This window comes from Scardinius erythrophthalmus (assembly GCF_964197995.2).
Source record: "Scardinius erythrophthalmus genome assembly, chromosome: 25".
NCBI classification, from domain to species: Eukaryota; Metazoa; Chordata; class Actinopteri; order Cypriniformes; family Leuciscidae; genus Scardinius; species Scardinius erythrophthalmus.
In genome coordinates this window covers 27341874-27369461 of record NC_138245.1, presented here as the reverse complement: position 1 = coordinate 27369461, position 27588 = coordinate 27341874, and the positions used below count along the sequence as shown (strand labels likewise).

Genomic DNA, 27588 nt, shown 5'->3' with positions numbered 1-27588 from the left:
ACCATCTGGATGCTTAATATTGATCGGGTCCATGCTTGCCAGTTTGAACATTCAAGTGATTTAAGAGAATTTAAGCACAGTAGAATAGAACCTTTTTATCTCCAGACCTTGTACGAAAAATCTATGCTGAGGGAGGCATATAAGATTTTACATGATGATACAACACACACCCTGAACTGTGAGTTTGAAATGTTGCCATCGGGAAGGAGATTAAGAATGCCAATGTGTAGATTTGAAGGGAGGGGTGTGTTTCTTTTGAGTAAGGGTTTGTTTGTTTGTTTGGGTGTTGATTTCTAATATTAACAGGGTTTTTTTTTTTTTTTTTTAAAATCGCTTACCACACCTTTAATTTAACATGTATTAATTTCCACCACCACCCACCACCTCCTTAACTGCTGACGATTTTGCGATCTTCTTCACCAACAAAACAACATCTATCAGCAGTCAGTTCGCAGCTCCACACACGCAGGAACCCAGACCGACCCCTTCCACAGCCAACATCCCTCTGCCCTCTTTTTCTCCACTAACCGAGGAAGAAGTATCTATACTTCTCCTCTCCAGTCACCCACCTGCCCTCTTGACCCCATCCCCTCACACCTTCTACAAGCCATCGCTCCCACACTTCTACCAGCACTCACACACATCATCAACTCATCCCTCCATACTGGCATTTTCCCTACAGCATTCAAGCAGGCTCGGGTTACTCCACTGCTTAAAAAACCAACGCTAAACACATCATTTGTAAAACATTACAGACCTATCTCTCTCCTACCATTCATTGCGAAGACACTTGAAAGAGCTGTTTTCAACCAAGTAACATCCTTTCTGTCTCTCAACAACCAGCTGGATGTCAACCAATCCGGCTTCAAGAAAGGGCATTCTACTGAGACTGCATTACTGTCTGTCACAGAAGCCTTACGGATCGCAAAAGCTGCTTCCAAATCCTCAGTCCTCATCCTCCTGGATCTGTCTGCTGCCTTCGACACTGTGAATCATCAAATCCTTCTGTCCAGCCTCTCAGCACTGGGCATCACAGGAACTTCACTCCACTGGTTCAAGTCCTATCTCACAGGTAGGTCCTTCAAGGTCGCATGGAGAGGCGAGGTATCCGGAGCACATCAACTGACCACTGGGGTTCCCCAGGGTTCAGTTCTTGGTCCCCTCCTCTTCTCCATCTACACCACATCACTGGGACACATCATACAGGCACACGGCTTCTCCTACCACTGCTATGCTGATGACACACAGCTCTTCCTCTCGTTTCAACCAGATGATCCCACAGTAGCTGCACGGATCTCAAGCTGCCTGGCGGACATCTCGACGTGGATGAAGGAACATCACCTGCAGCTCAACTTGGCAAAGACTGAGCTTCTCGTCCTCCCTGCCAATCCGTCTCTACAGCACAACTTCACTATCCAGCTAGAGTCATCATCAATCACCCCATCAAAGTCGGTGAGAAATCTTGGAGTAACGTTTGATGACCAGCTGACCTTCACAGATCACATTTCAAAGACAGCTCGATCATGCAGGTTTGCTCTACACAACATCAGGAAGATCAGGCCTTTCCTAACTGAGCATGCAACACAACTTCTCGTCCAGGCCCTGGTCATTTCTAGGCTTGACTACTGTAATGCTCTTCTGGCCGGACTTCCAGCATGTGCAACTAAACCCCTACAGATGATCCAGAACGCCGCAGCCCGTCTTGTCTTCGACGAGCCAAAGAGAACCCACGTCACTCCTCTGTTCAGCTCACTGCACTGGCTACCTCTCGCTGCTCGCATCAAGTTCAAGGCATTGACGCTTGCTTACAGATCTATCACAGGCTCAGCTCCCTCCTACTTTCACTCACTCCTACGAGTCTACATCCCTACCAGAAACCTACGATCGGCCAACGAGCGACGTCTCGTGGTTCCATCCCAGAAAGCCACAAAATCACTTTCCAGAACATTCTCATTCACAGTTCCATGCTGGTGGAACGCTCTCCCCACCCTCATCCGGAATGCAGAATCCCTGACAACATTCAGAAGACAGCTCAAAACCCATCTCTTCCGGGAGCACTTAACCTCATAAAAAAAAAAAAAAAAAAAAAAAAAACCTCCCCTTTCCCTCTAAACCTCGCTTATCGGGCTTATGCTACTCTGAATAATGCCTGAACTTTGTATCTGGAGCACTTCTTGCGCTGCTTTTTGTTTTTGCCTCTTCATGATGACTCGCTTAATCTAGTCCTACTTTGTAAGTCGCTTTGGATAAAAGCGTCTGCTAAATGACTAAATGTAAATGTAAATTTTTGTAGTCACAAAAGGTTCCGTAGAACAGAATGACCCAATCAGCTTCCATAGATTTGATCACATGATCAGCTCATGACTCCTCCTTCCTGCCTAAATTGTTCCCTTGCCAAAGTCTCACTGTGGTCACAGATCTCTGTCTACTGACTATCTTACAGCATCCCACAACTGCTAGAATCAGCTTCAATATGTTGATTCTGACTTATAGACGGATATCAACCCATGTTGAGTGTCAACGCACCACAGGGATTATGATCAATCATATTCAACTCTTTCTTGTATTTAGTATATTTGTGTTTTCAGTGTTTTGTTATACAGCCTACGGTCTTTATAAATCATAGCGGAGCCATATAGGTGTAACATCATCGTCACTATTACTGATAAGATTCTCAAGTGAATCAGTTTGAAGTGAAATAATTCATAGTTACTAAAAACACTGCAATGACAGTTTCCAAAATAGCAGGGAAATCTCTCACCTTGAACCGTCACTGTAACAGCAGGAGAATGAGATGATTTATTATTGCCCCACTCATAGAAGCAGTAAATGTGGACTGATGCAGGAGATTTTACATCTGCCCATCTGAGCACTTCAGCTCCAGTGAGATCGAGCTCACACTTAAAACTGGCTTTTGTATTGTTCTCTTCTCTGTTTATGTAGAAATGACACTGATACACTGGTACACCTGCTGGAGTCTCACAGATCATCTTCACTGAGCTGGACTCTCTTAGGACATATGGAGATACTTTTACAGCAGGAGCTTCTGAAACAACCCAAAACAGACAAATCAATCACTACATTACATATCGACCACATTTCAATCATTTTCCAATTATGGTCCATGTTTTGGATTAACCTTCAAACAAATTTAAACTCATAAATATATTTGCAACAGCACCCAACTACACAATAAATAGGCTTAATTGAAAACAGTTTAATGTATTTTTTCATGACGAAGTAAAACTAATATACCTCACACATAGAGGATCATGAGTTTGTAAGTTCATGTGTTCGCTGTGTTCTACTAAAACATACTGATCACATGCTGAAATATGTTATGACGATTAAACTTTTTTCATTACACTTTTTTAACATACTGTATTTTATCAACATTAAACCGCAGAGAACACTTACTGTAAGTCTGAACCTCAATAAGAAGCTGAAAAGCAATGAAGATGAACAACTCCATAACAGCGAGAATGAGAAAAGAGGCAAAATGAGTCTCACACCATAGGTGAATTAGGAAGTAACACAGGAAACCATTTAATGCAGTCAGTTCTATGAAGATGAATGTAGGCTACATCATGAGATGACATGGGGGAGAGCGGGGGCAGTTGTAACATGGCTTATTTCTCCAATCAGGAATGAGCTAGAGAGATGATATTCATATTACACATGCTCAGTTAGCCCCTATTCCTTCATGGAAGAAAACAGCCACATGTGACCATTCCTTCTGCAAAAAAAACCCCAAAACATTTCAAGTTAAAAAAAGTTTGTTTTTTTTATGATCAGATTTTTTTGTCATAAACTGTTTGCGTGAAGCATTGTAAAGTCATATCATTTTAATCAGTGTTTTCTTAGCTTCTAAAAAGCATCGCTGGCATGTGTCAAAGCTACTGTGTCAAGCTAACATAGCAAGTTTTACTATGGATGTCAGTATTGCAACATGCTTTTGCAACTGTCCCTCATCACAACACTGATGTAAAACCTTGTCATAAAATAACAAGATTATAATTTTATGTATGAATAAAGAACCCCTGTTAATAGTCAGGTATCCCCCCCCCCTTTTTTTTTTTTAAGTAAACGTTTTTTAAATAAAATTCAGACTAGGCATATTTGATCTGTTCTGTGTTTTCAGTACGCCACAAGAGAGGAAATGCACAACAGATAGGGATGTCCCTCTGTTCTGATGTTAGCAGCAAACATTGTGAAGCATAAAGAACACTGAGGTCTGAGGCAAAAGACTTTGCCATTTTCCACATAACCTTGCAAAAATATATAAGAATATATTCCAACATTCCCTTAAACACAGAGTTCTGTAAGATTCTGCAGAATTTCACAGAAGTATTATAAAATTTCAGTTGATTCTGATAAAAATAAAAATAAAAATGTAGTTAAAAACATGAACATGTTAAAATGTATTGTAATAATTTACCAAAACCTGATTGTTACTTAGAAATTATATTTTTTTTCATAGGCTACATATCAATGCTTTGTCTTTATACAGCCAATTTAAAGGGGACCTACTATGCCCCTTTTTAAGTCTCTGATGTCCCCAGAGTGTGTCCCCACATATATTTTTTATACCACTTTATAAATAGATAGATAATAGATCCCCTTTAACTTAGTGGAGACCCTGACTGTGCACAAGTTAAATAAATTTGAAAATTATGTTAAAAAATTATTTCATAACACTTTAATGAATGTTGCAACTGCCCCTGTGGACTACTGTGGGCTCAGTTGCAAAATTTGACTTTGTCTATTCAAGTATAAATTGCACATATATATAATGTATATATATATATATATATATATATATATATATATATATATATATATATATATATATATATATATATATATATATATATATATATATATATATATAATTTGGACTCTGTGCATGCTCTTTGAGACAGTGACCATAGACCTGCATTAAATGACTGACAGAGAAGAACGGTTTGACCTAAAAATATCAAAATTGAAACTACTGTGGGAAAAAAAGACACCTACATCTTGGATGCCCTTGAGGTAAGCTAAAACATACCAAAATTTAATTTCAAAGTGAACTATCCCTTTAATATTTTTTTCTTTTCTTTTTTTTTAAGAAAATTTTTTCTGTTGTAAATAAATCAAGAGATGCAAGAACTTGTGACAGCTTCGCAGTGTAGTAGCAGGTTATTCTCACAGATGAACTCTGATCTTCTGACCAAATACTGATCTGAGATCCAGTGAGTGAGAGCTGACATGATGAGCTCTGTTCTGAGTAACTGCCTCTTCCATTTATGTTAAATACACACATCTCCATCTTCAGATTTTCAGTATTCTCACAGCTCAGCTGAACTGTGTCTGTTTCCTTAATAACTGAAGCAGATGCTGTTAACTTGGCCGGCCAAAGAGCTAATGAAGAAGAAAGGAAAAGACAGAGTAATGATCTAAAAAGCAATGGGACATCTTGATTGCTTGGTTTCTGTTTTTAAAAATAGCTGGCAGAGAAACCTCATTGATCCAAACAGTCTCATTGCTATTTTCAGGATTCACCGATTTTTGACTATGAATTTCCATGACTTTTCCATGATCTTCCCTGTCATTCATGATTGTTAGATTATTGTATTATTACAGAAATATTTGGAGAGATTTGTAAATGACTTTCACATTTCACTTTGCAAGTAAATTTCACTCACAAGCTCTCGCATATACGGATATCCAGTTGCATGATGACAGGCCATGGCAGATGTTCACAAGTCTTGCACCTGGAGTCCGAGTCAAGCCTGAAGTCTTTGTCACTGGAGTCCGAGTCAAGCCTTAAGTCTTTGTCACTGGAGTCTGAGTCAAGTCTGGAGTCGTTTTTCACGAGTCCGAGTCGAGTAGCATATAGCTTGCAATCCAAAGGAATATGCAGCTACACCACAGCATAATATGTAATGTGATTAACCTTTGTGGATGCGATGTCTCATCAAATTTGAAGTTGTCATTCCGGTATCTTTAATTGTTTTCTCACATTCTTTGCATCTAGCCGATTTGACGAATGAAAGAACATATGGTTTCTCCCGTCATGTTTCATGCGACTTTCATTATGACATTTCGGAGTTTACGCGCAATTTACGGACATAGTCTACTACGTAATCAAATTCTATGACAAAGGGTCCGAACTACCGCGACACTGCGAAATATATGTGACGCATGTAGCCTATTATAAAACCATTCAAATAAAACACAAAATTATTTCTTTAGTAGTAGGATATTAAGAATTAAAGACTTGAGTCGTTTTTAAAATATTCACAAGTCTTTTTGTCGAGTCCTCCTGGTCAAGTCAGAAGATCATTTCAGGTCGAGTCCAAGTCAAGTCTGAAGTCTATTAAAATGCGACTCGAGTCAATAATTTGACTCAATAATTTGGCAGCTAGGGAGTCGAAATTTGGCACAACACCTGTGTGTACCGGCCCAATTGAACCAATAAGCTTTCCATTGATGACTGGTTTGTTAGGATAGGATAATATTTGGCCGAGATACAACTATTTGAAAATCTGGAATGGGTGCAAACAAATCTAAATACTGAGAAAATCGCCTTTAAAGTTGTCCTTTTTTGTTCGCGATTTTGCTGCCAGCATCCACTATAAATATGGACTTATTTTAAAAGACATTAAACAGCATAAATCACTTAGGCTACTGGTCGACTGAACCTCCATAAGAAGCTGAAAAGCAATGAAGATGAACAACTCCATTACAGCGAGAGTGAGAAAAGAGACGAGACTTCAAGTAACACATCAAACCACAGGAAACCATGTATTGCACTGAGCGGTTTTAAGTAGGCCTAGATGAAATAGATAAAAAATACTAAACTTATAGCCATGTGCAAAGAAACGTGTATCAGTGTGCATAAGAATTTCTCATATAGTTTTATAATGTCCAATGAATACTGACAACCTACTGGTGACTTATTATCTAAAGCTATCCATTCTCTGACTAATAAATCCTCTTGTTAATGTTTTGCATATTAAATATAATAGAACTTAGTATTTTTTGTAAACCCCCTGAATAGAAAACATATAGGCCTGGTTTCACAAACAGGGTTTACATTAAGCTGGGATTAAGCCTTAGTTCAATTAGGAAATTTAAGTAGCTTTTATATATGCTTTAGAAAATAAACATTACTGGTGTGCATCTTGAAACAAAACAATGGCACTGCCATATGTTAAGATATATTATTGCAAGTTGCTTTCAGTTAAAACAGCTCAAACATGCATTGAAGTCAGGGACTAGGCTTAAGGCTTGTCTGTGAAACCGGGGGATAGTGTACAGATCTTATTGTCCTTATTGTAATGTACATCATGATCAGTAGGAAACAGAAGTTAAAATGTTCATGCATGATATAAATAGACAAACAATATCTGACATGCATTTTAATGAATTGAATATGACCCCCCCCCCCCATACACGCACACCCCCACACACACAAACACACAACAAATTTTGCTCCAAACTATATAAAAACTATATAATCATAACTCCAAAACTGTAGCAAGGAGAGTCAAAAAGGTAGTAGGGTCATATATAGCAATTCCGTGACCTCCGTGACGTGGAGAGGGAAGGTTCATTTCTCACTGGATTTGTCATCTATAAAGGTTAAAGAAAAAAATTAGTCGGGCTGCCCCTCACAAAAATGTGGGGAAAATCTTTGAGAGCCCTATATCCAAAATGGCTGCCGTCAGCCAAGCTGGAAATTAACTTTTTAATGGTTTTGGCCACAGTTTTGCATAATACATGGTTTCTGAGGCTAAATTATGTAGATTTATTGATTTGATCTATTTTTGACCTTCAAATTCAAGATGGCCACCAATTTTTGGCTCTTTAAGGAGAGACACTACAGGTGAATAGGGTAAATTTTTTAACTTGCAGATATCACCATGAAACTTTGCCAGTTGATTACTCACATGAATAGGAGAAAAAAATGTATTGCAAGTTTTCTGTAATTTTTTGTTTAAATATGCTAATCGGGCTATATCTAATTAAATATGCGCTAATTTGAATATATTTTGAAGTGATGAATCTGACCATTGAAAAAAACAAGGTTCAAAATTATTTGTGCATTTTGTTGATATATTCAATGAAAAGACATTACAAGATACATTACAAGAATATCTCCTTTTGAACCCTGTAAATCAGAAAATACTGCCAATAGCCTTAAATTCATTTCGGCCCTATTTTTAGCCATTAAATGTCATATAAATCAGGCCAAGAATGATGTATCAACAAATCCCTGTAGACAAACCACAATATAGTTGCGAATACAACTGTAAAGTTTGGTGTATGTATATTCACCTATAAAAGACAAAGGAGATTATTTAGCTTGGAGTTGTTTTTTATTAACATTTTAACAAAAAGACTCTTCATCTGAATCTGTTGAATCTCCACACTGACTCCTCTCATCATCACTGCTATTCTCATCTGAGCAGTCATGAGGTGCGAGCTGCTGGGGCAAGGGGGGCAGGGTGTGACGCACTGGTCGACACTTTCCGTTCACTAGCTCCCAGCCGTGACCAATGGGAGAAAGATGCTCTTGCAGGTTGTAATGGAGCTGGCAATATGTAAGGTAGTTTGTCCTTTCCATATGAAGATTCAAAGAATCCTCATCAGGTGGGAGACGGATTGTATACTTATTCTTCAGTTTGTGCCATTTGGAAAGCATGGCCTGCATGCCCGCAGCTCACATCTGCACTCTCATCATAAATGATGGAGAGGACAAATGCCTTCATATCTGCTCTGACTTCATGTTTTAATTCCAGACTCTCACCCACTCGTCCCAGGAGCTCTCTTGCCTCAGAATTGATCTTCATGAGAAGATCATAGCACAGATTTTATCCAAGTAGTCACCCCAGTGGTACTCTGAACCGTCCCGCTTCCGAGACTCGCGGTCTTCAGGTGTGGGGGTGGCAAATCTCAAAAGCTTACAATGACTTCAGTCAATATTAGGTAGTTATCATGTTTTTCACTTTAGAATACTGATCCAAATAATTAGTAGTTCCTTTAAAATGATGTAGTAATACTTGAGTCATTACTAGTGGGTTACCATTACCTTTTATTATAAATTATGCATTATTCATGTTAATTATGAACCTGTAGATAGTAGTTCTCTGGGAGGTATGAAAAAAAATAGTAGTTATTGATTAGCTAATAATAAACTACTACTACATTCATCTGAGCGCTATTACTTACTAATTTGTTAATCAGAGTTTCTTGTTAATTAATAGTAGTTACTGGAATGTTAATAATACATTACTCGTTTGTTCCTGTGTAATTATTCATTAATGAAGGAACAGTATTCTAAAGTGTTACCTACAACTTTATTATGCCATATGATGTAATTCTGCCCTGTACTGGTTTAAATCCAATAAGGATACATTTTTAAACATTATCAATATATAAATCTCAAGACTTACTCTGGATTGTTATTGTCACTGGATCGAAGTGAGGAGATGGTATGAGAACTTGTGACTTCTCCACAGTGTAGAAGCAGGTTATTCTCACAGATGAACTCTGACCTTCTGACCAAATACTGATCTGAGATCCAGTGAGTGAGAGCTGACATGATGAGCTCTGTTCTGACTTTCTCTTCCATTAATGTTAAAGACACACATCTCCATCTTCAGATCTTCAGTATTCTCACAGCTCAGCTGAACTGTGTCTGTTTCCTTAATAACTGAAGCAGATGCTGTTAACTTGGCCTGAGGAAGACCTAATGAAGAAGAAAGGAAAAATTGATGTATTCATCTAGAGATCTCAGATTAGAAGCAGGTGACTATTCTGAAAGGTACAACAACTAAATAAAAAAATAAAAAACAGTGTCCTAAACTTTCATCATTTTAGCATTTTGTAATTTTAAACTATTAAAACTATTAAAAAACAGTTTTTTTATAACATCATCCTTGAGGAAGTGACATTATTTTTGGAGGGGAAACTACAGCACAAACATCAGCATTAGCAATTGACGTATTTTCTGTGATTACTTGTGTATTAGTTGTGTATCAAAAATCTGTTTGATAATATCAACACGTCAAACGTTGTTTTAAACTGACTGTCAATCACTCACTGTGCAAATCATAATTAATCCAGTCATAATGTCATGTGATGAGTTTAACCAGATCAGAGCATATTTCTGAATATAGGCTTCAGCACAAGTTTATTAATATGTGTATTAATAAAAAGAGTTCAAGAAGTGCTGCAGAACAGGAATGACCCAATAAGAACTTGCAAAGAAAGTTTTAAAATATTAAATAATTTGCTTGCCGTTTCTCCTCTCTCCATCATATGAGATGTAAACAAGCTTCTTTCTATAGATGTGTCAGATGTTGTCTTGCTCTCTGACATGATCAGCTGAAGCGACTCTTCCTTCCTGCCTAAATATATCAGTTCACTTGCTGAAGTCACACTGGTTAAGCGTTTGTCTGAGAAGAACCTGCAAGTTATTCAGTGTAAGAAGATTTCACAGATCTCTGTCTACTGACTCACTCTTACAGCATCCCACAACTGCTAGAATCAGCTTCAGTATGTTGATTCTGACTTCAGATACCGATCAATACATTTAGTGTATTTGACCTTTCAGTGTTGTAAAGGGTTGTTGTAAATAGTATCCGTCAATACACAATACCATTCAACTTTTCTCATAGGTTTTTATTTGTTGTAAATACTGACTTTTTCTTTTATTGATCAAACTTTCATGTTCTAATGACCTACATAAAACTGGCTTAAGAATTCTGCAGGTGTCTCTGATTAAAAGTGCTCATGTGTTAAAAAATGATTACAGTAAAAAGTCCTCACCTCTGATGGTGTGTGTGTCACTGCGCGGTGATCTGATCTCAGGTTCAGTGTTGATGTAATAATCACAGCTCAGATGTCTGCTGCTGTTCACTGACCGTGTGAAGAGTTCACTATGAGTTAAATAAAACACACAATGATTCTCTCCAGACTGACTCTTCTGAATGTGAGAGACACTTCTGTGCAGAAGAACATCTCCAGTGTAGAGACTACAGGTGAAATCAGCTCTGACTGAAGATGGTATTTCACAGGCTATGTTGATCTGGACATCATCATCACCAACACTGATGATGGGTTTCTGAAGTGAACCTAAAGTGAAATAATCCAGAGTTATTAAAAACATTGTAATAACAGTTTGTAACGCAGAAGAACAGCAGTGAAATCTCTCACCTAGAACCGTCACTGTAACAGCAGGAGAATGAGATGATGGTTTATCAATCCTGTGCTCAGTTATTATGTAGAAGCAGTAAATGTGGACTGATGCAGGAGATTTTACATCTGCCAATCTGAGCACTTCAGCACCAGTGAGATCGAGTTCACATGATGGACTGACTTTTATATTCTTCTGTTCACTGTTTATGTAGAAATGACACTGATGCACTGGTACATCTGCTGGCGTCTCACAGATCATCTTCACTGAGCTGGACTCACTTAGGACATCTGGAGATACTTTTACAGCAGGAGCTTCTGAAATAACAAAAACACATCAATTAATCATCTTCTTACTGACCACTTTCCAATCAAAGTCCATGTTTTGATTAAACCTTTAAACAAATTGAATCTCATAAATGTCCTTGCAGCAGCACCCAACTACACAATGAATGGAAAATGTAGGGCTGGAGGTGTTTGTTTACTGATTTAAAGTTAATAATTGTATCCCTTAAAATCATCTTAGTTAATAAAGTTATATATTTAAATGTTTTTTACATGTGAAAATAGTTTTCAAGCGTTAAAATAGCTTGAATGTAACTCTAACTGTGTTTTTGAGACTGTCCTCTTTGGTTCACTGCAGTTTTAAGAAGAAAATACTGTTGGCTGGTGAATTTGCACATGCTTTGTCTTAAAATTATATTAAAAACACCCCATAGACATAAACACCATTAAAATCTTATTTTTCACCAAAGGGGCTCTTTAATTTTTTTTTGTCACTTTCTCATGCACTTCAAAAATGTCATTCCTCTGATTCTGATAGCTTTTTAACAGGATATATATAGCACCAAAAATAACTTTTATATGAACAAGTGCAGATGTAAATTAATTCTCCTGTACAGTGGATATTCCAAATAAGGTATTTACGTGAATTACTCAAAATTCCAGTTAATGGATTAATCAGGTTATAGCAATCAGCTAAATTAATTTTCATGGCTAAAGTAAAACTTCCTAAAAGCAGAGGTTGTAGGCAAATATTTTTACTACAAATGTGGAAATTCAGTGTTAAATTAACATTAAATGACAAAGATCACTTACTGTCAGACTGAACCTCCATAAGAAGCTGAAAAGCAATGAAGATGAACAACTCCATTACAGCAAGAGTGAGAAATGAGACAAGACTCACACAATAGTCGAATTAGGAAGTAACACATTAGACCACAACCATTTAATGCTTGTGGAGTCAGTTCTATGAAGATGAACGTACATCATGAGACCACGTGTTCAGCTTTATTCACTGTAACAGAGGGCAGTTCTGGCCACAGGCATTAGAACAGTGGAAGGCAACAGTGTCTTCAAGCGATTCAATCTATCGTGTGAAGGGGCCGTTCACCCAAAAATGAAAATTCGGTCATCATTTACTCACCCTCATGTTGTTCCAAACCTGTATGAATTTCTTTCTTCTGCTGAACACAAAAGAAGATATTCTGAAGAATGGCAGTAACCAGAGAGTTGACAGTAGCCATAGACTTTTATAGTATTTTTTTCCATACTATGGAAGTCATTTGGGAACATCAGCTGTTTGGTTACCCATATTCTTCAAAATCGTCCATATTCTCCATAATCGTCCCGGTGTTGCACAAGGCTTTAGTTTTGCGACCACAAGAAGCGCAGGAAATCCCCGTCATTTTCTTGGACATGGAACTGGTGGAACATTTTTTCGATGTCACATATTACAGCTATAGGATACCATCTGAACCTCACAAGGACACCTGTGAGATTGTTTATCAAGTCTGGTCCTGATAACAAAAATTTTCATTGAGACTTGAACCTTTAAATTTCGCAGAACAATCAAAAACGACCCGTAGCTTTTTCGGGTAGATGCTATGATGAGGTATGTACCACTTTCATCATCAATTCCTTCATCATTCACTGTTTCCACATCACCTCTCTCGATGACGTCGTTCATGTTAGTAACGTAGTCTGTCATGTATTTCTCGTTTCTACAGAACTTCTTGCTGAAATGATTGAGTCTGACTTTGGCGAGCTCTCTGTTGTCAGGTAAGAATGGCCGTTGTTTGAACGGAAGAGGCATTTCATAATATCCTTGAGCATTTTTCTTTATGCCTTCTTTGAGGTTGTCTAGGAACGTGATATCATCTTGAGAGATTGTCTTGTCATCTGCTGTGAAATACACGGATTGCATCCACAGGTGTCAAAGCTGGTATCTCCTTTGTGGCTATTCTGTGACAAAAACTGACTTCTGTTGATTCATTGATGCCTGGTGTGGAGCAGCCCTCAATACTCCATCCTAAATGTGTTAGAATAGCATAAGGTTCATCATCTTTACCTAGTATGGCTTGCCTGTGAGCTAGCACTCTGGGGCAGTTATAGTCGATTACACAGCTGAGAAGAGGCGACATTTTGTCTCTGATTACCTTCACCGTTTCCTGTGTTGCAGTGTGTGATCACGATTGACAGGAATACACTCTATACTGTACGATTGATATGTACTGAGGAATTGTACCCTCTCACACGATGATCAGATACTCTTTTACTTTTAATGATCATATTGTCTCCCATCATGGTGGTAAGTTTGTGTTTTATTGGTTGAGTATTTACTTGCAGTACATTACTCTTTTCTTCATCAATGAAAGTAGTGTCACTCTGAGTGTCTAAGCTAAGTTCATTGGGTGGATTTTTCACAGACGACACCCATACAGGGACAATCATAGATGCAATGACTCAATGACCTTCACTTGTGATATTACAGTAAGTGACATGGCATCCGTAGCCAGCAGTGGGTGTGATATGTTCCCTTATTTCTATATTAGCTATATTCTGCCTTGGCTTGCTGATCAGTATATTCATTGAATAGCTATACAGTAGCCAACATATTGTATCATTATTTCTGTATCATTTTATTTTTTCTCTTTAGAGGTGCAACAAGTGAAGAAATGAAACGGTTCATCCATGTTTTGAGGAGCATAAAAGAGATGTTGTTTCTTCCTGGCAGGAGGTGTAGATTCTGTGGCTGTTTTCAAAGTTTCACCAGTAGAGGTCGCCACTGAATCAGCAAGAGTTCAACAATGTCCATTTAGTTTGGAAAATATCACTTTAATTATAGCAGGCTATTGGTATCAATATTACAGCAAAACACCATCATAAAACATATCAGAAACTCTCTACTTTATGAATTTTCCACTTATACTCTGCAGTTCAAATGTTGAGATGGTCCTCACTGCAGAACATGAAATCCAGGGGGAGGAGTTGGATCCAGATCCAACTCCTCCCACCTTACATATACCTAAACCTACCCATCTCCATGTAGCTGTTCTTCAGGGGTTCTTTCACAAACCTCAACTTTAGGCTTAATCTGTACTGTTAAGCACAGACAAAACTGAGCAGAAATGTTATTTATAGAATTATTATGTGCCTGCTTCTCAGATTGATTCGGCATTTCATTTGAAGTCTTAAGATGCATGATGTAAAAGAATAGGAATATTTCATACACTGTCATCAAAGGATGAGATGTGGATTCTTCACAAACTTTATAAGTTTTGCCTGCCTAAAAAAAGTACTTGGAAAATAACTTTTAATTGCCTAATCCCTTTACATCAAAGGAAAGCCATGTTATGTAAATAAAAACATATTTTCCATCAGTTTTCTATCATTCACTCTCAGAAAAAAAGGTACAAAAGCTGTCACTGTGGCAGTACTTTTTCAAAAGGTACACCTTTGTACCTAAAAAGTGCATATAAGTCCCTCAAAGGGGACCTTTACCTTAAACTTACCTTTTTTTCTGAGAGTGTTTATTTAAATTATCTGAATGCACTATTTGTAATTTATGGGTTATAATAAGGCAGAGATCTCTCATTTCTCTTAGAGGACCAGCAACTTGATTTTTAGCACTAGTCATGAAAGCAATACAATCTGACAACATTGATATCATAGCTTTTTCAGAAAACTTAAATTTATGGTAAAAGGCGGCAGCATGGTTGCCAGAAATTCACTTTAACTAATACTGTGAGAGTATTTGTATTAGTATACCAATTGACTTGAACAACCAAAATCAGATTTTATTTTGTAATGATAAATGTACTGATAACCACTATAATAATACAGATGGTAAAACAGAAAGTCACATGATGAATCAGAGTGGCCTGTCCATAAAATAGCCAATACTCATGTTTAAACGGTGCACAGGGTCATACACACAAAGACACTAAAACAATGCAATAAACATTAACTAAATAACTTAAAATGTAACACAAAACATCTTAAATGTACATTATTCAAAGAAAAAATAAGCAAATATAAAATATAGCCCAGACCTAATCGTATAAGAGATGTCACGCAGGGACTTGTCCTTTTACTGTTTTTCACAATAAATACATATAATTCGTGATAATATATGATAATTCATTGTTTTTATTTCCAAAACCCATACATTTGACAGTATTTTACAGTTAAAGGGTCAAGATATTGGATTATTGGATAAGTGGATGGATTATTTTTATTGGCATACTGGATTGCGTCAAAGAATTATGTTTGTTCAGATTCAGAGCATTTTACTGCGTTTTTTTACAGTATAATGGAGAGTTCACACTAAAACTTTTGTTGAAATATGAACTTTCAACTAGCCTATATTGGATGCATAGACTGTAAAAAAAAGTTGGTTTAGGGTTTAGTTTTAACGATGCCGGATTGGATCTGACAGCAGCTACATCACAAACTGTAAGTAAACAATTTATTCTTTCTGTATGATGGTTTTATATGGATAATGTTTTCAAAGCAATAGCGAAGGACTGACGTTACGGTGACAGTTTACTGACAAGCCTTAAAGGAGCCGCCCATTAAAAAATGGATCATTTCAGACAGAGAAATGGTTAAAAATAAATTGTATTATGTTTAATATTTTAAGTTCAATATTATAAGTGGTTCCACACTTAACACTGAATACTGAAAGTAATCACAATTTATTTCTGCAAGTAAAGATCCTAGATATACTGTAGCCTATAGTGAAACGACAGAGACTCATCAGTCATTCACCAAACTGTAGATTTGATCTCCTGCCTTTGAACGATCTGGTTTGTCAGGGATCGTGCAGTACAGGTGGTAAACATTCTTAAGGAATAAAACAGAAAGATAGAAAAGAAACACAGGATAAATATCTTGGCATTCAGTTCATGATGGACGTCTCATTTGATTATGGGTTTGGTGTGTGACAGTGTGTTTACACATACCTCATTTTCCTCTGTATTTCCCTCTTTCTGTTGTTTATTGACCAAAACACCTGTAATGCAATGCAGAAGTCATATCACTTGGTGGCCTTCATGAACAAGCTCTTTGTCATAAAACTTGAATGTATTTTATGCTTTGACACTTTGCATAATTATGCAGCAGTATTATCTCTTCTCAGACTCAATCTGTGCAACACTGTTGTGATGAATTTAATATTTGTCCCACTCCCTCTGTATGAGCTCATCGTGACTGAGTGGGCCAAGTTTCACAGTGCTTATATGTGAGCATCAAAAATGCTGTTTTTGGACTAGTGTGGAAATTTTGAGTTTGAAACCAGTGTGTTTTCCTAGGTTTACTACTATTGGTAGATTTGATTCCTCATGATATGATCACGTTAATGAAAGAAACATTTTATTACATGAGGACTGGTAAATTGACTTTTCAGACGTTATGGAAGAGTCTGTTGCTGTGGGATCTGGTGTGCTGTCCTGATGGGACTCTGGGTGTCTGAGGCCTTTGAAAGAACAGCATGATGAAGAGGGTCAAACAGAGTCAATAGAAAACCATCCAAAACAAGAGGACAAATGTCAAATGGCTTCTCCTAAAGCTTCAAACGTGGTGTGTGAAGACAGTGACACCAAACACAATGCATGTCTTGATACCAAACATGATGCACCATAATTGAATGAGTGCATTTGCAAAATAGATGTGAGAGCTACACAAGTGCTGCAGCGGTAATGTATTTTTGTCGCCAAAACCCAGAAATGAAAATCAATGGAGTTTTTTTTATTTATGTTTTTTGGTTAAATGCCTGAAATAAGGTCTTTGGTTAACACAAGCCCAAGATTTTTTCACATTTTATTTATGACATATTATGTCAGTAAACCCCCTTGGGATTTTTGAAGCTTTTGAAGCTTTTTTCTTGTCTTGAAAAAAGGCATTTGCTAACAAGCGATTAAATGGGAATACAGAGGTTTTTGGGGCACATTAAGGAGCCGTTTACATGCATTTTGGCTTTTTGGCATGTTAACATAACGTTTTGGGGGGCTAAAAACAAACTTTTGAAAATAGATTTCAAAGTGCAAGTGGAAAATTATACCATTACTGTCTGTGTGAAAATGCTAATTTGTGAAAACGGTGACATCATGTGTAGCTTATAACGCATCTTTACAAAGTGGCATTGCCAACTACTGGCCTGGCAGCATAATAAAGTGTTTTTAACTGTTTCGCGGATCCATGTGAACGGGGATCTTTTTGACAATGTTGTCATCTGTACACAAAAAACACAAAGGAAAAACTTTTTCGTTTTTAGCACATTGTTGCATTGTAAATGTATCCTTAAACTGTAAATAAAGACTGAGGCTCGACAGCCCTTTAAAAGTGCTGATTTTACTGTATAGGCAGAGTAAACATTCTGCAAAAAAAGCTCAATTTGTGTTCCACAGAAGAAAGAAAGACTTATGGGTTTGGAACAGCTGGAAAATGAGTAAATTATTTTAATTTTGTCATGAACTGTTCCTTTAAAGCTGCAGTCCTCAACTTTTTTTTGTATTCAAAATGTACAATATTTATATAATAAGCGAGTACATCATGAATCCATTTTCCAAACTGTGTTTTTGTCTTATCCTGAATCACTGGTACACCTATAATAAGTGTTTGTATTCGGACTATTTTAGACTGATATGGGTTGTACCGCAGCGAAGTAGCCCAGACCTGCGTGACTCATCATAGACATATACAGAGAGAAGTAGCTCCGGCTACAAGATGCATGCAGTTCTGTTTATTAACCGCTAAAGAGACAAAGGTTGCGGACTGCAGCTTTAAGAAAAGATGTGGCTAATAATGCTGAAGACTTGAAAGAGGAAATGGTACTAGTTTCTGAGAAGCTGGTGTCACTATATTGTGTTTTTGGCGCTAACTGAAATCATCAACTGAGAATGATGTTCTCTCACCTATAGAGATGGGCTGAGATGTGTCTGGTACAGAAGTGATCAGAGAATATGTCTCTGCAGGTCCAGAACAACTCTAAAAAACAATGAATAATTAATGAATAAAATGGCTGTCCCTTTCAGCCATTCTTACTCATTATGGTATTATAAATATTTATTACCATGTGATTTTAAAGATTGTTGATGCACAGATACTCACCAAACCAGTTCCTTGATTGGGTACATCTGATGTTATTAATCTCATTTTATTGCTAGGAATCAAATATTGATCTTTATGGCATCTTTTCATACATAAATCAGATAAAGTGCTAAACATTTACACTCATAGTTCCTAGATTACAAAAATATACAACAGGACATTGTATCACAGACTACTGAGAATGATTTCATGCAATGCAGAAGTAGTCTGCATTAAATAATCATATCACTTTATATAAAAACATTTTTTAACCTTCATGAACAAGCTGTCTGTCATAATTCAGACTACTGAATTGAATGCAATGCATGAAACAACTTACCGATGTCTTCTTTTTTTACCTACAAAACAATGAATGAGCGTTATATGTTCGGTTTTAGCTTGCATGATAAATTCTATATTGAACAACATAAAACCCAGTATACACCAGAACAAACTTAGAATATATGTAGCCTACATGTGAAAGCTTTACTTACATGCAAACCAGCACAGACAGATGAGTCCAGAAAAAATGACACCAACACCAGTGGAAACCAGTAATATAATCACTATAATCAATAAGCCTGTGATAAAACAAAACCAACACTTTGATACATGTTTATGTGCATTATGGTAAAGATTAATTTGGTTGTTTGTCAGTCCACCTGACAATTGAAGTGATACACAAACGATTGAGAAAATGTATAGGCCTATAGATTTGTTTTTTGTTGTGTGCATGTAAATGTTTTACAGAGATTTGAAAGTAAACTTCTAATTCATGCAACAGTCAAAAATGTATGGAAGCTTGTTTCCGCCACAAAAAAAAAAAAAAAAAAGATAATTGCGACTTTTTATCTCACAATTGCGAGTTTACATCTCGCAATTCTGACTTTATTTCTCAGAATTGCGAGATATAAAGTCAGAATTGCGTGAAATAAAGTCAGAATTCTGAGATATAAAGTCAGAATTGCGTGATATAAAGTCAGAATTCTGAGATATAAAGTCAGAATTGCGAGATATAAAGTCGCAATTGCGTCTTATAAAGTCAGAATTCTGACTTTTTTTCTCGCAACTGCGACTTTATATCACGCAATTCTGACTTTATATCTCAGAATTCTGACTTTATATCACGCAATTCTGACTTTATAACACATAATTGCGAGTTTATATCTCGCAATTCTGACATATTTTCTCAGAATTGTGAGATATAAAGTCCAATTCTAAGGGGGGGAAAAAAAGACGGACTTTTTTTTTTTTTACCTCAGAATAGTTTATATCTCACAATTCTGACTTTATAACACGCAATTGCGACTTTATATCATGCAATTCTGACTTTATATCTCACAATTGCGTGATATAAAGTCAGAATTCTGAGATATAAAGTCAGAATGCTGAGATATAAAGTCAGAATTGCGTGATATAAAGCCGCAATTGCGAGAAAAAAAGTCAGAATTCTGACTTTATAACACGCAATTCTGACTTTATATCTCAGAATTCTGACTTTATAACACGCAATTGCGACTTTAAAACACGCAATTCTGACTTTATATCTCGCAATTCTGAGAAATAAAGTCAGAATTGCGAGATGTAAACTCGCAATTGTGAGATAAAAAGTCGCAATTATCTTTTAAAATGTTTTATTCAGTGGCGGAAACAAGCTTCCATAAAAATGGAAGCATAACAGGAAAAGGAAAAACCTTTGTGGATGTACTGTGGATGCTGTGTGGGGGTTGGACAGTCAGTTTGATCTGTTGAAGTGTGAACATTAGGAGCATCTGCAACAGAAAATACCTCAAATGAATTCACATTTGACCAAAGCGTGATGATTATACACAGCAGTATTAAGGCCAATTCACACCACACAGAAATACATCAACCAATGCCAACTATCACCAGATTAAAGACTTCACTTCTCAGACATTCCACGATCCGACAAACACTCAACATGTTAAATCGGCAAAAATAAGAGCTGACCAATGGCAGAGGCGACAGACGCCAACTGGAGTAACATAGTGATCCGACAAAACAAAGTGCATGTTGCCATTTTGTTGGCATTTGTCAGTGCAGTGTGAATGGGCCTTTACAGTGTTTGATGAAGTCCCGTTAAAGGGAGAATCTTTCTATGACATTCTACTGATATTTAGTAAAGTTACCAGTTCTGGTGGATGTTGGGGTTTCAGTAGTGGAAATAGCAGCCATTACTGCTGAAACTACATTGCAAAATAATTAGCTAGTATATGAGTAATAAACACACTATGAAAGAATTGTAATATTTGGTACGTGTTTTAATTTAACACTAAACTATACTCACATGTTTTTGTGTCCATTTGTGAAGCTCTTTGAGTGGATGTCGCTGTTAAAACTGCAGTGAGAACATTATAAGGTGTATTTAAAATTATAATTTTTTTAACAAAGACTGGTGTACATCCCTATAAAAGTAATAGCTGTAAATAAACAGTATAAAAAAAATAAAAAAATATGATAAACAAACAACTGGAATGTGGAAGACCAATCCAAAATGAACTAAAATGTTTTTGAATTAAATTATGATGCTACAGGAGAAAGTGTTCAGCTCATAAGCAATACAGTCTCATCTTGAGTCATGTGACTTCCCATTTGCATCTAAGTACTAGGTAACTATATGACATTCTTCTTTTAACAGGCAGAGTAGAGGTTGCCATGGAAACTGAAAAAAAAACAATGCGTGCCACAAAATGTAGATGCATTAGCCTATTGAACTTCAATGTTTGGCGAGTGCAATTCATAAACAGTTAAACATTGAGAAAAGCAGCAAAGCAAAGTAAAGAGACCTTTCATGCTGCTCAACATTTGGAAACTTTACCTGTGTAGAGTTGAGCCTTGGTTGAGTAAATGGATCCCACATATATTTTTTATTTCAACATAGGCCTAGTGATTTTACCAATGAGGAAGAGTGGATGCACTTACGTGTGATTTTCTTTGTTTTGCTGTTTGGCAGTTTTGACTTGGAAAGTAAGTCTACAAATATAAAAATAAATTACAAATTGCAAGGAGAATCACCTTTGAATCATGTTTTCAATTTTAATTCAGAATAACCAGAAAGGGTGTTGTCAGTAACTTACCAGTTGTACTGTACATTTCAGAAGTGGACATTAAAGGTAAAGCTGTTAAAAAAACACATTGTAAAATTTGCAGTGATGTATAATAAAATGTTTCACCGCAACAGATAATAATGAGCCTGACAGAACAAATGCCACATCATTCAATGTGGAATAAGAATTAGGCCTATGTATTTTTGATTTTACAAACTCAATTACTCACAGGTTTTCATGGCTGTTGTAACATGTGCAGCTGGTGTTGAAACTGTAAAGACTGTATAACAGTATTACAGGGAGAAATTGCAATATTTAATTTTAAAGCAAATGTCAATATAGTCTGTTAAAGGTACAGAGCCTTCAAATACAACTTTTTTCCCACATTATGCTGTATGATGTAATTCTGGCCTGTACTAGTTTATACCCAATAAGGATATTACAGAACCAAAGAACCAGCACTGTAACATTTAAGAATGAGAATGAGTTTATATACTAATTTTGTTTTCAATAATCCTGCTGTACAGAGAAACATTACAAGAATGAACAACCCATATCTTAGATTGATAAAGTAAATCACAGTGGATAGATGTATGTAAAGGACTTTGGTGTTTGTTTTTTGATAGAAATAAATAACTTTTTAAACAGATTATCAATACATAAATATCTCAAGACTCACTCTGGATTGTTATCGTCACTGGATCGGAGTGAGGAGATGGTATGAGAACTTGTGACTTCTCCACAGTGTAGAAGCAGGTTATTCTCACAGATGAACTCTGACCTTCTGACCAAATACTGATCTGAGATCCAGTGAGTGAGAGCTGACATGATGAGCTCTGTTCTGAGTAACTTTCTCTTCCTTTTATGTTAAAGACACACATCTCTCTCTTCAGATCTTCAGGATTCTCACAGCTCAGCTGAACTGTGTCTGTTTCCTTAATAACCGAAGCAGATGCTGTTAACCTGGCCTGAGGAAGACCTAATGAAGAAGAAAGAAAAATTTAAATGTATTCATCTAGATTCATCAGATTAGAAGCAGGTGACTCTTCTTTCTTGCAAAAACTAAAAAAAAACACAACAAAAAAGTGTCCTTAACTTTCATCATGTTAGTCTTTTGTCATTATAAACTATAAACTATTAAAAAGCAGTTAATGACATCATCCTTCAGGAAATTACATAATTTTGGAGGGAAAACTACAGCTCAAACATCAGCATTAGCATTAGTTCGACAAAATCGTCAATAGACAAAATACAAAAATTGGTAACATTTGTATTTTCATGGTTCCTTTTGCATGATAATATATCAACATGTTTTAAACTGACTGTCAATCACTCACTGTGCGATGGTTCTTTATATGTAAAAATCCTAATTTATCCAGTATCAATGTCATATGATGAGTTTAACCAGATCAGAGCATATTTCTGAAAGATACTTAAATTGAAATACTTCTACTTCAGCACAAGTGTATTAATATGTGTATTAATAGAAAGAGTTCAAGAAGTGCTGCAGAACAAGAGTGACCCAATAAGAACTTGCAAAGAAACTTAAAATATTAAATAAATTGCTTGCCGTTTCTCCTCTCTCCATCATATTAGATGTGCAGAAACAAGCTTCTTTCTATAGATGTGTCAGCATTAGCAATTGACGTATTTTCTGTGATTACTTGTGTATTAGTTGTGTATCAAAAATCTGTTTGATAACATCAACACTTCAAACGTTGTTTTAAACTGACTGTCAATCACTCACTGTGCAAATCATAATTAATCCAGTCATAATGTCATGTGATGAGTTTAACCAGATCAGAGCATATTTCTGAAAGATATTTATATTGAAATATAGGCTACTTCAGCACAAGTGTATTAATTTGTGTATTAATAGAAATAGTTCAAGAAGTGCTGCAGAACAGGAATTACCCAATAAAAACTTACAAAGAAACTTTTAAAATATTAAATAATTTGCTTGCCGTTTCTCCTCTCTCCATCATATTAGATGTGCAGAAACAAGCTTCTTTCTATAGATGTGTCTGACGTTGTCTTGCTCTCTGACATGATCAGCTGAAGCGACTCTTCCTTCCTGCCTAAATATATCAGTTCACTTGCTGAAGTCACACTGGTTAAGCGTTTGTCTGAGAAGAACCTGCAAGTTATTCAGTGTAAGAAGATTTCACAGATCTCTGTCTACTGACTCACTATCTTACAGCTGACTTCAATACCGGTCAATACATTTAATGTATTTGACCTTACAGTGTTGTATTATACAGCCTATTGAAAGGGTCGTTATAAATAGTATCCGTCAAGAAGTGCCCTAGATGTAATACACAGTATCATTTAACTTTTCTCATAGGTTTTTATTTGTTGTAAATACTGACTTTTTCTTTTATTGATCAAACTTTCATGTTCTAATGACCTACATAAAACTGGCCTAAGAATTCTGCAGGTGTCTCTGATTAAAAGTGCTCATGAGTTAAAAAATGATTACAGTAAAAAGTCCTCACCTCTGATGGTGTGTGTGTCACTGCGCGGTGATCTGATCTCAGGTTCAGTGTTGATGTAATAATCACAGCTCAGATGTCCGCTGTTCACTGATCGTGTGTAGAGTTCACTATGAGTTAAATCAAACATACAAAGATGATTCTCTCCAGACTGACTCTTCTGAATGTGAGAGACACTTCTGTGCAGAAGAACATCTCCAGTGTAGAGACTACAGGTGAAATCAGCTCTGACTGAAGGTGGTATTTCACAGGCTATGTTGATCTGGACATCACCATCACTAACACTGATGAAGGGTTTCTGAAGTGAACCTAAAGTGAAATAATCCAGAGTTATTAAAAACATTGTAATAACAGTTTGTAACGCAGAAGAACATCAGTGAAATCTCTCACCTTGAACCGTCACTGTAACAGCAGGAGAATGAGATGATGGTTTATCAATCCTGTGCTCAGTTATTGTGTAGAAGCAGTAAATGTGGACTGATGCAGGAGATTTTACATCTGCCCATCTGAGCACTTCAGCACCAGTGAGATCGAGCTCACATGATGGACTGACTTTTATATTCTTCTGTTCACTGTTTATGTAGAAATGACACTGTTTCACTGTAACATCTGCTGGCGTCTCACAGATAATCTTCACTGAGCTCGACTCTCTTAGGACATCTGGAGATACTTTTACAACAGGAGCTTCTGAAACAACAAAAATAGATCAATCCCTACATTACATCTTCTTACTGACCACTTTTCCATGCATCATTTTCCAATCATGTTCCATGTTCTGGTGAAACTTTTAAACAAATTTAAATTCATAAATTTTCTTGCACCAACAGCCAACTACACAATGAATGGAAAATGTAGTCCAGTCCATGAAGATATTCGTTTACTAATTAAAGTCTTACAGTCAATAACCGCATCCCTTAAAACTCATCTTAGATAATCAAAATGACATGATTTCTTCAGCCCTTAAAATTTAACTTTACAACGTTGCTTAATTTAATTTACGAATATCCATAAATATGCAAATTAGCCCCGCCTCTACTCAATCACACCAGCTCAGGCTACCTGATCCACTCTGTCAACTTAAACGCGAATGCTACTGCGTTTTATGTATCGCTCTCTACAATGTTGGACATATAATATTAGGCTAATTGAAATCCCAAAAAAACATTCCAAAATGTATTTAAAATAAATGGATTCATACTAAGTTTACTACAAATCCATTAACAAAGTTGCTGACATATCGCTTGAGACTTACTGAAATAAATATTGTGATTAAACTTGATTTGGAGTGTTTTTTTTTGTTTTTTTTAAACAATGCACATTTCTGAATGTTAAGCCTAAAATGTGTTTTAATATCATTATTAGTAAGGTTAGTATGATATCTGTATGATATCAGTTTTTAAATGCAAGATATTTAAAGTGTCCTTAAAGTACATTTGCAATAGTTCCATTTTAGCACAATCAAATATAAGTATATCTTTATTTGAACCTCATACTATTTCCAGATATCTAAAGTGCATTAAGTAAATAGTTGTACCAATTTAGCAGACTTATACCAATTTAGTATACCAAAAGTTGAATTGCAGGGTATGCAGCGTATTTATATTGTAAATGTATTTGTACTTGCCATAAAATAAATGTATTTCAAATAAATTTTAATATATATTTTTTTTTTCAATAGGGATGATTAGCCTTTGGTTTGACTACGTTATTTAACAGCTAATAATGTGATGCTAGTGTTACACAAACCATGTTCCTGTTCACCATCTCAGAGTCAGACAGCTGCCTTCTAACCATCAGTGTCCTTAGAAACGCTCTGAACAACTCAGAACGTCAGTGGAGAAAGAGTTCATCAGAACATACATCATATTCATAATTCACCCATTGCTACATGTACACTCCTCCTTAAAGGTGATTTTGTGCTCACTGTGTTAAAATGCCAAACTGAGCATGATAGAAAAGACAGGTAAAGCCCAGCACTGCACTTTGACTGGATTCATTACGTTTGTGACGCTAGGAAACGGGTGGTTTCTAACTTTGTTTTTGAGACTGTCTTTGATACACTGCAGTTTTAAGAAGAACATACTCATTAATGATGTTGACTGATGAATTTGCACATGATTTGGCTTTAAGTATATTAAAAACACCACATAGACATGAACAACATTAAAAATTTGATTTTCAAGTCCATTTTCTTTTCTTTTAATGTTTGGCAAAAAAAAAAAAAGGAAAAGAAAGTCTCTTTTTCAAAAATGCATTCCTCTGATTCTGATAGCTTTTATCAGCATATACAGTACAGTAGCTCCAATAACAACTTTTAGATGTGCAGATGTAAATTAATTCTCTTGTACACCAAATGAGTGTAAACACAAAGGTGTTTACTTGACTCATAATCAAATTAATGGATTAAATAGGTTATTGCAATCATTTTCATGAATTTTAATGGCATAGCTAAAGTAAAACTGCTTTAAGGTTGTAGGTTCATTTGTCTGCTGTGCTCTACTAAAACACAAACGTACTGATCACACATGCTTAAATTCTGTAGTGTTAAATTCAAATTTAATGACAAAGATCACTTACTGTAAGACTGAACCTCCATAAGAAGCTGAAAAGAAATGAAGATGAACAACTCCATTACAGCGAGAGTGAGGAAAGAAACAAGACTCACACAATAGTTGAATTAGGAAGTAACACATTAGACCACAGGAAACAGTCAGTTCTATTAAGATGAATGTAGATCATGAGACCACATGTTCAGCTGTATTCACTGTAACAGAGGACAGTTCTGGGCCACAGGCATACTTTACGTGTGGGACATGATGTCTTTTTTGGGGGAAAGCTCCACAGATTCTGCCTTGGCTTGCTGATCAATATGAATTGAATAGCTAGCCAACAAATTGTATCATTATTTCTGTACAAATATTTGCAACAAGTGAATAAATGAAATGGTTCATCCATGTTTTGAGGAGCATAAAAGAGATATTTCCACCTGGCAGGAGGTGTAGATTCTGTGGCTGTTTTCACCAGTAAGAGGTCGCCACTGAATCACCAAAGAGAGTTCAACAATGTCCATTTAGTTTGGAAATATCACTTTAATTAGCATGCTACTGTTTGTATTAAATATTGCAGCGTATAAATATCAGAAATGCTCTACTACATGAATGTTGGAGGAGGGGTTGGAAGAGCTATTATACTCCACACAATGTTTCTGTGACTGTCTAAAGGACACGATGAATATGACAAGAGCCATTCACTGATAACATCTAGCTCCAGCTCCCCATAAATAACGTAATATGGGTGGAGCTTGCCCTAGTTAGGTTTAGGGGTAGGGGTGTGGGTAGGGTTAGGCTGTGGCTGGACCTCCATTGTCTCTGCAGTGAATACCAAGCACTTCTCACAAGGCAGTATTGGGCTAGAGAGCCTTTCCAGAGAAAGTCTTCTGCTTGGTCACAGAGGTCACAATGCATTTCATG

General features: G+C 36.4%; 1 protein-coding gene across 3 annotated transcripts; it reads right to left on the bottom strand.

The window, feature by feature from the left end:
* Window positions 1-15135: 15135 nt before the first annotated feature.
* On the bottom strand, window positions 15136-26819 carry LOC308685457 (uncharacterized protein). 3 transcript variants are annotated; one of them, XM_081357235.1, is made up of 16 exons: window positions 26696-26775; window positions 24509-24805; window positions 24122-24427; window positions 22306-22605; window positions 21856-21906; window positions 21657-21698; window positions 21502-21552; window positions 20867-20917; window positions 20709-20765; window positions 20253-20330; window positions 19034-19139; window positions 18580-18631; window positions 18384-18456; window positions 16850-16945; window positions 16434-16483; window positions 15248-16314 (listed from the first exon to the last, which is right to left on the bottom strand). In XM_081357235.1, the coding sequence occupies exons 1-11, from the start codon at window positions 26748-26750 to the stop codon at window positions 19045-19047; spliced, it is 1383 nt and encodes a 460-aa protein (XP_081213361.1). In that variant the 5' UTR covers window positions 26751-26775; the 3' UTR covers window positions 15248-16314; window positions 16434-16483; window positions 16850-16945; window positions 18384-18456; window positions 18580-18631; window positions 19034-19044. The 3 variants fall into 3 exon arrangements, with proteins under 3 accessions (XP_081213360.1, XP_081213362.1, XP_081213361.1); XM_081357234.1 differs by lacking the exon at window positions 16850-16945 and having other exon boundaries at window positions 15136-16314; window positions 26696-26782; XM_081357236.1 differs by lacking the exons at window positions 16850-16945; window positions 21657-21698; window positions 21856-21906 and having other exon boundaries at window positions 15243-16314; window positions 20253-20303; window positions 26696-26819.
* Window positions 26820-27588: the final 769 nt, after the last annotated feature.